General features: G+C 43.9%; 1 protein-coding gene across 5 annotated transcripts in view; it reads right to left on the bottom strand.

The window, feature by feature from the left end:
* Positions 1 to 14489, bottom strand: part of NINL (ninein like) — a 261481-nt gene that overhangs the window by 55809 nt on the left and 191183 nt on the right. For all 5 annotated transcript variants that reach the window (XM_045832845.1, XM_045832842.1, XM_045832841.1 and 2 more), the window contains exons 15-16: positions 13315 to 13424; positions 11992 to 12317 (exon numbers count right to left, since the gene is read on the bottom strand). In XM_045832845.1, the coding sequence (XP_045688801.1) occupies positions 11992 to 12317; positions 13315 to 13424 (436 nt within the window). The remainder of the gene's footprint in view (positions 1 to 11991; positions 12318 to 13314; positions 13425 to 14489) is intronic.

Genomic DNA, 14489 nt, shown 5'->3' on the forward strand with positions numbered 1-14489 from the left:
GAAGAGCTAAGCCCTACCCTTCACAGACTTTTCAAAAAAATCCAAAAAGATGGAAGACTCCCAAACTCTTTTTATGAGGCCACATAATTCCAAAATCAGATAAAGACACAACAAAGAAAGAAAACTTCAGGCCAATATCACTGATGAACATTGACACTAAAATCCTCAACAAAATACTGGCAAACAACATCCAACAATACATTAAAAAATAATACACCATGACCAAGTGGGATTCATTCCAGGGATGCAAGGATGGTTCAATATTCGAAAATCAGTAAATGTAATACATCACATAAACAAAAGCAAAGACAAAAACCACATGACCATATCAATAGATGCAGAAAAAGCATTTGATAAGGTACAGCACCCATTTATGATAAAAACACTCAGCAAAGTGGGAATAGAGGGAGCATTCCTCAACATAATAAAGGCCACATATGAGAGACCTACAGCCAACATCATACTCAATGGGCAAAAATTAAAATCTTTTCCACTAAGATCAGGAGCAAGACAAGGCTGTCCACTTTCACCACTTCTATTCAATATACTACTGGAAGTTTTAGCCACAGCGATCACACAAGAAAAAGAAATAAAAGGCATCCAAATCGGAAAGGAGGAAACAAATCTGTCACTGTTTGCAGATGACATGATAGTGTACATAGAAAATCCTATAGACTCCACCCAAAAACTGCTTGACCTAATAAATGAATTTGGCTAAAGAGCAGGATACAAAGTCAATATCCAGAAATCAAAGGCATTTCTGTAAACCATCAATGAAACAGCAGAAGCAGAAATCAAGAAAAAAATTCCATTTGAAATAGCAAAAAGAAAAATAAAATACCTAGAAATAAACCTAACCAAAGAGGTAAAAGACCCGTCTTCAGAAAACTACATAACATCGGGGGAAAAATCAAGGAAGACACAAACAAATGAAAACATATACCATGTTCATGGATTAGAAGTATTAATATCATCAAAATGTCCATACTACCCAAAGCAATTTATACATTCAATGCAATACCTATTAAAGTACCAATGGCTTATTTCAGAGACGTTGAAGAAACACTTCAAAAATTTATATGGAACGAAAAACGACCCAGAAGAGCTGCTGCAATTTTGAGAAAGAAGAATAAAGTAGGATGGATCACAATACCTGACACTAAAGTATACTACAAGACTACTGTAATCAACACAGCCTGGTACTGGCATAAAAAACAGGCACATGGACCAATGGGACAGAACAGAGAGCCCAGAATTAAACCCAAGTCTCTGTGGTCAATTAATATTTGACAAAGGGGGCACCATCATAAAATGGAGTAAAAATAGCCTCTTCAACAAATGGTATTGGGAGAACTGGACAGGCACGTGCAAAAAAATCAAACTCGAGCTCCAACTTACACCTTATACAAAAATAAATTCAAGGTGAATGAAAGACTTAAATATAAACCGTGACACCATTAAAGTCCTAGAGGACAACATAGGTAGGAAAATCTCAGATATTTGATGCAGAAACTTTTTTACAGACATGTCCCCTAGAGCAAGGGACATAAAGGAAAGAATAAACAAATGGGACCTCATCAAAATTAAAAGCTTCTGCGCAGCTAAAGAAAGTAGTATCAAAATAAAAAGAGACTCAACTGTATGGGAAAACATATTTACCAATGATACCTCAGACAAGGGTTTAATCTCCAAAGTATATAAAGAACTTATACAACTCCACTGTAAGAAGATAGGCAAACCAATTAAAAAATGGGCAAAGCACTTGAACAGACATTTTTCTAAGGAGGACATACAGAGGATCCAAAGACACATGAATGGTATTCAATATCGCTAGCTATCAGAGGGATGCAAATTAAAACCACAATGAGATCCACTTTATACCAGTCAGAATGACCATCATAAAGAAAGCAACAAACAAGTGTTGGAGAGGTTGTGGAGAGAACAAGCCCCTAGTGCCCTGTTGTTGGGACTGCAGATTGGTGCAACCACTATGGAAAAGTGTATGGAACTTCGGACTTCTGCCAAGATGGAGGCATAGGTGGACGCATCATACCTCCATGCACAACCAAGATTAGAGCAACAACAGTTTAGAAGCAGAATAACACCCAAAACTGACAGAAATTTTATCTGAATGGAAGTCGGATAGTCAAGAGGTTGAAATGGACCTGTTCATCCAGACCAGTAGGAGGGGCGGAGATGAGCAGCTAGGCGTGGGTTACGATGTTCCTGGAAAACAGGGAGAGTTGGGCATATAAGGCAAACGGGAGCACATAAGGCATCTGGGGTACGCAAGATTGCAGCGGGTGGACCCTGAGTATGCAAGCGGCAGCCGGCAGACCCAGTGAGGTGGTGATTGTGGAGCAGGGCATAGCGTGCAACCCAGGATCCCAGGGAAGGGACTGAGGTCCCAAGGAGAACAGAGCTACTGCCATTGTTCCCCCTCAACCCCACCCTCACATACAATGTCACAACCCAGCGGCTGGGGTGCCCAGCCGTGGTAAACACCTAAGGCTCCGCCCCTCACCTTAACAGGAGTGACCAGACAAAAAAAAAAAAAAAGAGAGAGAGAGAGAGATAACTCTAACAGAAGAACAAATCAGTGTCCAGAAGTCATCCTTTTGAGCGACTAAGAGATAGCTAACCTATCAGATGCACAGTTCAAAACACTGGTGATCAGGAAGCTCACAGAATTGGTTGATTTTGGTCACAAATTAGATGAACAAATGCAGGTTACCGTAAAAGAAATGAAGGAAAAATGCACAGACAATCAATAGTAATGGGAAAGAAACAGGGACTCAATACAATAGAGTGGACCAGGAGGAAGAAAGAAACAACCAAACAGGAAAGAATGGAGAAATAAGAATTCAAAAACATTAGGAGAAGCTTAGGAACCTCCAGGACATCTTTAAACGTTCCAACATCCTAATTATAGGGGTACCAGAAGGGGAAGAAGTAGAGCAACAGATTGAAAATGTATTTGAACAAATAATAAAGGAGAACTTCCCCAGTCTGGCAAAGGAAATAGACTTCCAGGAAGTCCAAGAAGCTCAGAGAGTCCCAAAGAAGTTGGACCCAAGAAGAAACACACCAAGGCACATCATAATTACATTAGCCAAGGTAAAAATGAAGGAGAGAATCCTAGAAGCAGCAGGAGATAAGGGGACAGTAACCTACAAAGGAGTTCCAATCAGACTTTCAGCTGATTTCTCAAAAGAGACCTTACAGGCAAGAAGGGGCAGGAAAGAAATATTCCAAGTCATGAAAGACAAGGACCTGTATCCCAGATTACTCTATCCAGCAAAGCTTTCATTTAGAATGGAAGGGCAGATAAAGTGCTTCTCAGATAAGGTCAAGTTAAAGGAGTTCATCATCACCAAGCCCTTGTTTTATGAAATGTTAAAGGACTTATCTAAGAAGATTAAAAGAAAGCATGTCTAGTAAAAGGACAGCAAACTCACAATTATTAACAACCGCACCTAAAGGAAAACCAAAAGAAACTCAGCAAACAGCTAGAACAGGAACACAACCACAGAAATGGAGATTATGTGGAGGATTATCAACAGGGGAGTGGGAGGAGGAGAAAGGGGGAAAAGGTACAGAGAATAAGTAGCATAGATTGTAGGTAGAAAATAGACAGGGGGAGGGTAAGAATAGCATGAGAAATGTAGAAGCTAAAGAACTTATAAGTATGACACATGGACATGAACTAAAGGGGGGCAAGTGAATAGGAGAGGGTGTACAGGGTGGGGGGGAGTTAAGGGAGGAAATGGGAGAACTGTAATAGCATAATCAATAAATATATATTAAAATAATAAAAAAATAAAAAATAAAAACAAACCAAAAAAAGAGTATGGAACTTCCTCAGAAAACTAAAAATGGATCTGCCTTTTGACCCAGGAATTTCACTGCTGGGACTATATCCTAAGAACCCAGAAACACCAATCCAAAAGAACTTTTGCCCCCCAGTGTTCATAGCAGCACAATTTACAATAGCTAAGTGCTGGAAGCAACCTAGATGCCCATCAGTAAATGAATGGATCGAAAAACTATGGTACATTTACACAATGGAATTCTATGCAGCAGAAAGAAAGAAGGAGCTCCTACCCTTTGCAACAGCATGGATGGAACTGGAAAGCATTATGCTAAGTGAAATAAGCCAGGCAGTGAAAGACAAATACCATATGCTCTCACCTTTAACAGGAACCTAAACAACAAAACACACACAAAAAAAACAAGCAAAATATAGTCAAAGACACTGCAATAGAGGATAGGCTGACAGTGACCAGAGGGGAGAGAAGAGGGAATTTCAGGGGAGAATGGGAAGGGTTTACAGGAACAAATTTAAAGGACACATGGACAAAAACTAGTGGGGGGTGGTAATGGGAGGGAAGTGGAAAGGGATGGGTGGGCAGGCTGGAATGGGAGTGGAGGGCAGAAAACTGTATTTGAACAATGATTAAAATACAATTTAAAAAAAAAGAAAGAAAATGGTCCTCTAAAGAAAGGATAAGATTCAAAAAGGAATAATAGCCTTCTGACGTGACAAGCTATGGAGGATGCAATATCAGCAAACAGTAATCTCACCTAGAATATTTCATCTGAATCTATCCATGAGGGAAACCAGGCATCCAAATTGAGGGACATTCTGCAAAACACCTGGTTTTGCTCCTTCAAAAATGTTAATGTCCAAATTCCTGAACATACCTAATCTACCAAAATGACTCACGAAAAAACAGAAAATCTGAACAGACCTGTAAGTAGTAAGGAGGCTGAATCATCAAACACGTCACAACGAGGAAATGCCTAGGAGCAGATGGATTCCCTGGTGAATTTTAGCAAACATTAAAAGAACACCAATCCTCAAACTCTTCCAAATACTGAAGAGGAGGGAATACTTCCTAAATCATTCTATGAGGCCAACATTACTCTCATACGAAAGCCATACAAAGTCATTCCAGGAAAAACTATAGACCAACATCCCTTACCAATATTGATGATGCTATGCTAAAATCCTCAATAAAATATTAGCAAAAAGGATTGTTTAAAAGGCACAGAGTTTCTGTTTGGGATGATGGAAGTTTTGGAAGTGCATAGTGGCAATAATTGTGCAACATTGTGTTTAATGCCACCGACTTATACACTTAAATGTTTAAAATGATTGATTTTATGTTATGTATATTTTATCACGATAAAAAGTCAAAGTCCACTTACAAAAATTAATTTAAGAACTGATACACTCTCTTAGATGAAAGGATACTAAAGAAATATAACCAAATGCAGAGCATCATTCTTGATTGTATCTGGAATGATTGAACAATAAAGAACATATTAAAATAATTGTGGAAATCTGAACATGGAGTGCAAATTAAAAATAGCATAGCATTGGCCCCGACCCATGTGGCTCAGTTGGTTGGATCATCGACCCACAAACTGAAAGATCATGGGTTCAATCCCCAGTCAGGGCACATATCCAGGATGCAGGTTTGATTCTGTCAGGGCATGTACAAGAACACAACCAGTAGCCCTGGCTGGTGTGGCTCAATGGATTGAATGCTGGCCTCCGAACCAAAAGATCACTAGTTAGATTTCTAGTCAGGGTGCATGCCTGGGTTGCCAGCTAGATCCCCAGTAGGGGGTGTGCGAGAGACAACCACACATTGATGTTTCTCTTCCTCTCTTTCTCCTCTCTAAAAATAAATAAATAAAATCTTTAAAAAACATAAAAAATGAAGGCAACCAGTTGATGTTTCTCTGACCTCAATGTTTCTCTCTCTCTCTCTCTCCCTCTAAAAGCAATAAAAAAATATCCTTCATTGAGAATAAAAAGGAGGAAAACTTTGAATTCATGTTAAATTTCCCATGTCTGATCATGATATTGTGGATATATAGGAGAATGTGCTTGTTCTTACAAAATAACATGCTGAAGTATTTAGCACTAAAGTGGAATAATCACAATAATGTTTGCAATAATCTCAAATTCAGGAACAAAAGAGTGCAGGTGGGTGTGTAGAGCAAAAAACAGAGCAGAGGTAATCTGGGATGACTCATGTCATATGTGTATTCAGACCATCCCTACTATTCTCTTAACTGCTGGCAGAAATTCTTTCACAACCCAAATCTGGTCATATCACTCTCTAGAGTCTAGACTTTGTTTTCTCTTATGATAAAGGCCAAATTCCTTACCAAGGTCTCCATGATCCTGACAGTCTGACCTTCACCCTGTGGTCCTGCAGCCACTGTGGCTTGGGAGGTGGTTTATCTAGAAGTGGTTATAAGACCCACACATGGGAATTGCAACCAAGGGTGAACTGGTTGGAGACAGACCAGCCCTCACAGAGCAGGAGCCAGGGCTTGGGGCCCGCCTGCCTAATGGTAGGGATGCAGATGGTCTTAGGGAGTGCCTCCTTTATGCTGCAGGTCTTGTGTGAACTAGCCTCAGTGGCTCCTGACACAGGTGTCCCTTCCTTCCTACAGCAACCTTCCCCAAAGACATCAGCTCCTCAGTTTTGGGACCCTTACCCATTTTTTCACCCACCTTATCCTATACATGGGACTGTACCACAGGCTCCTCAAAATTAACTGAATTCAACCCTCCTGTCTTCTCCCTTTGCAGTGGCATTTCCCGAGAGTCCTCTAATTGCTCAATAACCCACTTCCAACCTCCCTGCCCATATCCCATCCACCTGTAACCCATTAATTCAGCCTCCAGACTTCTGCCAGTCAACTTTCTGCACCTCTGCGGCCATCATTATGGCTCCAGCCACTGTCATGACCTCTAGCCTGGACAGCTGCAGTAGACACCTCCCATGCCCTCTCAATCACTGCAGTGTCCTATTCAAGGCCCCCAGCAGCTTGCTCTTAGGAAACTCTCCTCATTCCCATTAGAGCTGGTAAGTACTCACCTTCCTCTATGAATAGTCTGTCTCCTAACTCTTCAGAACCCTCTAACCTGAGAAGCCTCTTCCCCTGTTGGCCACACAGGGGAAGTCTGATGGGGGTCTAGGCCTATGCCATGCAGCTTTCCCAGACCTGAAACCTGGCCTCCCAGGAAACCAGCAGCTTGAATTTGCATTATTTCTATATATTCCCTTAGGATTTCACCACACCTGTATGTGTCCCTGAAAAATGTTCATGGTTTGAGGGGCATGACCTTTGTCTCCGCATCCTTAAAATGTGATAATGCATTTCTTCCTAACACTGGGACATGCAGGAAGCACAGCGTTTCCCCAAGAAATGAAAGCTCCAAATATCTGTTTTGGTCCCAAATGCAATTCCTAACTGTGCTGGCACATAGGTGGCCAGTAAACACTGTCAAATGAATGAAGACCCTGTTGATACTTGAACTGTGACTACTGTGTGACCAACAGTCCGGAGAGCGCATCATATCAGGAGAAGCAGAAAGAGGACAATGGCAGCCTTCCAGGACTTGTGTCAGTGAGTGGCAGACCACTAGGGGCAGGGGTGGAGGATGTGAATAGCATGAGTCTGGGCACATGTCTGTCCACAGGGAAGTATTTGAAAGGGACAGCAGTTTGGGATTCTAGGAGTGGGCTGCTTCTCTGCTTGAGTTCCTTGTATGTGGCTGTGGACTCACACATGGAGCAGGTCCCCAAGGTGCTCACACTGGGGCCATGACCAGCCTGTTTGTGGGGGGCTTGCTATGGAACAGCTGCAAATGTAAGAGCATGTTCATATATTCATCTCATACTACATGCCCTTTTTGAGGTATGGTACCATCTTTGCTTTATAGATAAGGAAATTTAGAAGTCACCCCATCACATTGTTCCACATTATTCAGGAACACTCACATAAGAGGCAGGAGCATGAACCAATGCCTAGATGGCAGGGAACAGCCCCTATACAGCAAGGCTGCTCCCTGCTAGAGTAGAAAGGAGATCTAGAGATGGATGCCTAGGGGCTTCCAACTATGCTAATATTTTCTTTCTTAAGATGGATGGTGCATTGACCTTTATTCCTTTTGGTTTATCATAAATCCTACATAATCTTTTATTTTTTCCAATAAAGTAACTTGTCCATGGTCCCCAGCTAGGAGGAGCTGGTCCTTGAGCTGAAATGCATATCTCACCACATGCCTGTGATCACACTCCAGGGCAGACCCATGTGTGCTGTGAACCAAAGCTCCATAATACCTCATGAAGCTTCCATCTTCACATGAAGCAGGCACCTCACACGTGTGCTGTGTGTGGGTTAACAGGACCAAATGATACTTCATGCAGAGCAATAACCGTGTTACACAGTCATATAACATGCAAGTGCCTATAACATCTCTCAGGGCAACACTCTAACTCCTAAAGATCCAGAAGAAGAGAATCTGAAGCCATGCTCTGCAGCATCTGGAAAAGCCCTTCTAGAATTCCAACCTTCTGAGAAAGAGCATGTTCCAGCCTGAGACACACAGAGGAGCCTGGGGAGGAGGAGGGCCTAGCTGCACAATTGGGCTCTCTCTGTACCTTGCCAACAGACAAATCTCCAGGTTACCTCCTCACCTTGGGTCTGCCCATGAGGGCATCAGCTGCAGCAGTATGCAGTAGAGCCCTTTGGGGCACTCATGTCATAGCCACCACCAACATTCCCAAGTGGTGCTAGGCAGTGCAGAATACAGCAGCAGAGGAGCCCTTCACTTGAATGGATGACCTCCTCTATTGCTGCTCTAATAGCACATGGACTTGCAGTTCAAGGATAGTGCCTGGCACATGAATTGGTGGGGTGCAGTAGTGGATCCTGCTCAAAGTGAGCAGGAAAAGGGCTCAGATGACCAAAGACTGAAGTGGGCCTCCAAGTATAGTCTATCTTTGTCCTTGTGACACCAGCGAGAGCATCCTAAGGGCAAGGGCAGGGGACACCAGAGCCAGCTGAAATACCCAGAAAGGTTAATTTATGCCCCTTCTGCCTACTCACTGAGCACCTGGTGATCCGTGGGATGCCTGAGATCAGGACTGGGCTTATGACCATCTGTACAAGCACACAGGTTATATAACCAGTCTCGTCAGCAGCTGAGAGCTGGTTGGCTGGAAACGTGTGTGCTTAGAGTTAGTGACAGAGGTCAGAGGGTGTACTTGGCATTCTGAGAATGGAGAGACACCAAACCTGTTCTCTCTTGAATCTGCTTTTTTCTTAAGAGTTCAAACAACATCTTCCAGCTGCAGAAGTTTGGTTTTTGTGTCATTTTTCTCTCTCCATTGCTATGTCGGTCTCTACCTCCCCCAGGGCCTTGAGCTGTTCACACCTGGCTGCCTAGGGGCCAGCAAACCTGTGGTGGAAGCTCAAAGTGCTGCTTCTGGCTTTTTCCCTGTTGTGCTGCAACCCCCTCTCCAGGATGCTCTTACTCCACCTAGTGTGCTCCTCTAAGGCCTGTCCCAAGTTCCCCACAGGTGCTGGCTCCCTGCCTGACTTCCCTGCTTGCTCCTTGAGAGCAGCCTGCTGCCTCTCAGTCTCTTCCCTGCCCACTTTCTGGGGCTCAGGGGACAAGGCATCTGCCTCTGTTCCTAAGAACAGCTCCTGGGAACAGCTGTTCCCAAGAATAGCTTCAGGCTGGCTCAGGCAGCCTTGGCCATCCACAAAATGTACTAGGTCCTCTGTGACCACTCCCCAGCCACCCCACTTGGGTGCACCTGTGACTGCCTACCTGTGGCAGCAGAAGCCACATGGTCAGAGTCAAGCACACACTGACTGCACTCCCCAAGGCTGAGGCTCTTTGAGGACATTATGATTGGCAAGGGTTGGGGCTAGGCTTTGCCTAGGGTCTACACAGTAAGGCTGCTCCCTCCTGCTCATACTGAGGATCATGGAGTCACATGTGCCCTCCTGCTCATCACCTGCTACTGCTGACCCATCCTTCAAGAAGACTCACAGCATCTCTGCTTTTCGGACAAGGCTTTCCACTTGCTTCCTACAGATGAGTTCTAACTTCTTAAAGGCAAAAGGCTAGCAAATCTATACCTGTTCTTCACTCATTAACTCCTACAGCTTGAGTTGCTGCTGTTTCCAGTGTGTGAGGATCACCCTTCCTCTCTTTTCCCTTTGCTTCTCCAGGTCACGCTAATCTGTCATCTCTCTCATTTGCAGGAGATGTTTCTGCAGCATCTCTTCCTTCTGCCTATGTTGTAGTGACAAGTGCTTACAGTGGGTGGCCTCCTGGGCTTCCATCCATGAGAGCTTTTGATTCAGCCCAACTTTGGCCTCTTTCCTACAGAAACAGAATGAGTCCCAGGCACTGCAGTCTATAGCTTTAAGTCTCAGACCTTCCCCTCAGGTTAGGAAGGCCACAAAGACTTTTCTTATTTCAACCTCACACCTCCTCTCAGCTTGGCTGGCTTTACCCTCTCTCACTTTCATGACTACTAGGCTTCCACCCACACCTTAGGGCCTTCCTTAACAAGGCCTCAGGAGGACTGCCCCTCACTAGAGTTGGGCTCCATTACAGGAGCCAACACAGATGCCATTCACACATGTGACTGTTAAACTAAGTTGATTAAAAATAAGCCATTAAAATTCAGTCCCTTAATTGCATAGATCACATTTCCATACTTAGTAGCCATATGTGGCTGGTGGGCTCCCTTAATGGACACAGCAGACACAGGGATGTTCCCCATCTCAAAAAATTCTAAGAACAGTAAAGGCCTAGAATTTTAGTCAGATGGGTAAAACTAACCCATAGTCATAACTTCCCTTGAAAATCCTGTAAGCTGCTGGACTGAGGCCTTCATGAGGGCACTAAACCAGGGACAGGTGTGTTCTCTGCTCCTGCCCAGTGCTAGCCTGAGCCATATGGGTTCTACCTCCAGGCTGCAGAGGGACCATGAGCAGCAGGAACAGTTCCTCCTAACAAAGGCCAAGGTTTCTAAGGCTCAAGATGCTAGGGATGAGCAGCAGGGAGCCACCCTGCCGTTCTCCTCTGCTGCCTGGTCAGGGTCTGGAGGGAGCTTTATTCCCTTATCATACAGCTTTTGGGTTTCACAGAAAATAACAAAGCTCAGGGGAAGCACATGACTTAAAAATGACTTATCATCTCTAGGAGAGTGTCAGTCAGTTCCTGCCAGCCCCAGAGGGGGACATCTGGAGTGGAGGGAGGAATGCAGCACAGTCATAGAGGGTACTCAGCACCTCCCTGTGCTCAGGCCACCCCTAATCCTCATGACAAAGGGAATAGCCTACCTCAGCCAATTTGGAGGGCATGACCTCCACAGGAAGGTTGTTTGATATCCTGCTATGAGTGTGGTAATTTGGAACATGTCCACTTGGCAATAACATCAGAACTCAACCAGGCCCACAGAGAACCCCTCCATGAGGAGGACAGGTGTATGATACACACCTCAGCTATGAGCTGTCTCTCAGCTCTGGTTCAACATGAGTGGGATATGACCATTCTCTCCTGAGCTGGGGAGGATTCAGGACTCCACATGGGACAGAGAAGGGCTGGCTGAACAGCACTGAAGCCTGCAATAACTAGTTACTCCCTCAAAGTCTATGATATCATAAGACACAAAAGACCACATTCCAGTTTTTCAAATAAACCTTTTCTTTGATCATATATTTTAGCCTTTTCAAGAACCTCACTAAACCAAATTAATGGTTTTTCCTATTGTTTCAGAGGTTTTGTCCAATTCCCCATGTGCTACAACACCATGTCCCAAAAATTAGAATGAGATATTAAATGATGAACATATTGACCTTTGCTATACAAGACAAGTCTGAAAGAAGGTGAAAAGCACTGAGTTGAAATTCTACAAAGTACACTGTTTCATGGCCTAAGCTCTGGTTAGTTCGTATTTCAAATTTAAAGTAAACATTCTTGTATAATGACTTATTCTTTCGGTGCTCACACATCTTCCCCTGAGAAAAACTACATAGTTAATAGGCATCATCATTCTGAGCAGTTTGCTGTGACCATAATCAAACTCTAAATTTTGGTTTATTTAATTTTGGCAAGAAACCCTAGACATGAAATCCTGAAAAGACATGGTAGTGGACCTGAACTGCTGTAGCTCATGCTGATTCCTCCGGTGTAGCTCCTCTAGCTGATCTTTCTCCTGGGCCAGCCGGTGAGTCAAGCCAGACAGTGCCTGAGTATAGTACTGCTCCATCTCCACCCTCTCCAGCTCAGGGCTATGGGTTGTACTCTGGAGCTGGTCTTGCAGGCCTCGAATGACCTCCTGGGATTTCACATGGAGGGCCTCCAGGTTGGTTCTCTGATCCTCCAGCACACTGACTTCAAGCTTGAAAGCCTGCTCCATTTCCTTTTTCTTCTTTGCAAAGTCCTTTTTCATCATTTCAATTTCTCTTTCATAGTAATTTACCTGAGAAGAGAAATGAGAGCAATGTTGATCAGGAAGTCCACAAAATGATTTCCTAACAATGCAACATGGAAGTATGAGGTCCCAGGTAGCACAGTCAAAGAACAGATGGCCCAGACATGATGAGGTGCAGGAGACAGCCATGCTAACAATGTCTAAGGCTCTCAAATGGCCATAGGTTTTATTTTTCCCCATAACCTTCCATCAGCCCCATGAGACAGATCTAGCAGGTGGGAAAGGGAGGCTGGAGGCCAGCTGGGTCATGTGTCTAGTGAGGAAGTATGAGGTAGGCTTGAGGGTGTGATAACACTGAGAAAACAGAGAGCCTTAATGAGGTTGGTGGGGTGGCTCTGAACTCCCTGGAGGCTCTAGTGAGGAGGAATATTATCCAGTCACAGGCAGAGTTACTATAGTGGCTACCAGCTAATACATCTAGGGAACCCACGGCCATAACCATAAAACAGAGGTGACCCAGCATTGTTGCTACTCAGACCAAGATGCCTATCCCCTGATATCAAGTCATAGACACTGTCCCTTCACAAAACCTACCACAATCTTATAACAGAATAGGAGACATGTTCATATGAGAAGACAGACTTGGTCACAGTAATTGTGACCATGAATCCATGAAATAACCCACCCAAGGTATCTCCCAGAATCATTTTAGCTTAGAATAAAGCCAGAAGCTACGATTTCCTAATGACAGAGCAAGCAAGAAGGTCTAGCCTCTGCATACCCTTGTGACATTCCAGAAATGCATAACTCCATTCTCCCACTATTAGTTATTCCTTATGTCACCCCTCCCTCCAAAGAGGGCTTGAGGTTGAATGTCAGTTTTATTTCCCTTTCCTTACATACCTCCCTCCCCTGAATAGGCTTACTACAAAGCAGGGGATCCACGGACAGATGTGTGCATGCAGAATTGTCAGCACAGTGAACAAGCTTCCGGGCATGCAGCAGCAAGCACCCAAATCTCCTATGGTCTCCCATCTCCCCTGACCTTGGTCTCCATCTGGATCTTGAGGTCTTGGTAATGTTCCTTCACCTGCTCCATCATTATCTCCATTTCTATACTCACTGGAGTGGAATCACCCAGGATGCAGACGATGCCTGCAACAAGAACATTTCTTTTTATGTCTTGCTGAGGGTGCCATGGGGTTTGTTCCATACCCTCCCATTTGATATTTGGACAACACTGAGTATTCATCCCAGATTTCCTCCACCACACAGGAAAATGCACAATCTTTCATAGGCACCTTCTGTGAGAGGAACTCAGTGCTGGCAGTGAGGGGCAGCCCTTGCAGGTTTCCACAGTCTGTTATGTCTCACTCTCAAAGTTGAAGCTCTTTAGAAACCAACATTTTGAGTCTTTGCCAGAACACAGATTACTCCAAGATATAAACTAGGAGATTCTCTGCAAGATTTGTCAGGCCCTTTAATTCTCTAAAAGATGTCATACATGGTACAGTCACTGCACACCAACTTGTGTTCCCTGACCCAGATACAGAGACTCAAAGACTGAAAAAGGTGTGATCTGTGCTACAAATCACACCTTTTTCAGTCTTCAAGTCTTTCTCTGTGACAGCCAGTGCTTTATGATGAGGTATCTACATTATACAAATAATGCGGGATTTCAACAAATAAGTCAAGTATGGAATGAAGGTTCTGAGAGACCACAGAAGTCATTTTGTTCCAGAAGATTCCTTGACTGACAATATCAGACATCTGGGCAGCTCATTTTGATGAGGCATCCGTGGGCCCATAACTTCGAACAGCTAGTAATTGGGTGTTTTCAATATTGTGCATGTTGGGGGGGTACACCAAAGGATTGACTCAAATATGGATGTTGGCCACTGCAAGGGTTTCATCTGTGCTGGTCCAGGGATCAGAAAAGTTGAGAGGAAAAGACACATTCCCCAAATCTTACCATCTTCCACTTCCCAAATTATTTTCCATGAAAAAAGGTGACAGACTCAGAGACATTAGGTCTGAGAGGACTCAGGATAAGCACCTCAGGAAAGAAGACACCCTGATGCCCTAACACACTGAAGCTGCCATCTGGATCTGGTCAATGGGCACAGGTCAATGAGCATCTGTCAGGTGAGGCTCCAGATGGATACACCAATGACACTGCCATCATAATCCATATAGCCCCCTTCACCCTAATTCTGCTGT

Source organism: Phyllostomus hastatus, unplaced genomic scaffold (assembly GCF_019186645.2).
Source record: "Phyllostomus hastatus isolate PE091 unplaced genomic scaffold, TTU_PhHast_1.1 phas_contig_17, whole genome shotgun sequence".
Classification (NCBI taxonomy): domain Eukaryota; kingdom Metazoa; phylum Chordata; class Mammalia; order Chiroptera; family Phyllostomidae; genus Phyllostomus; species Phyllostomus hastatus.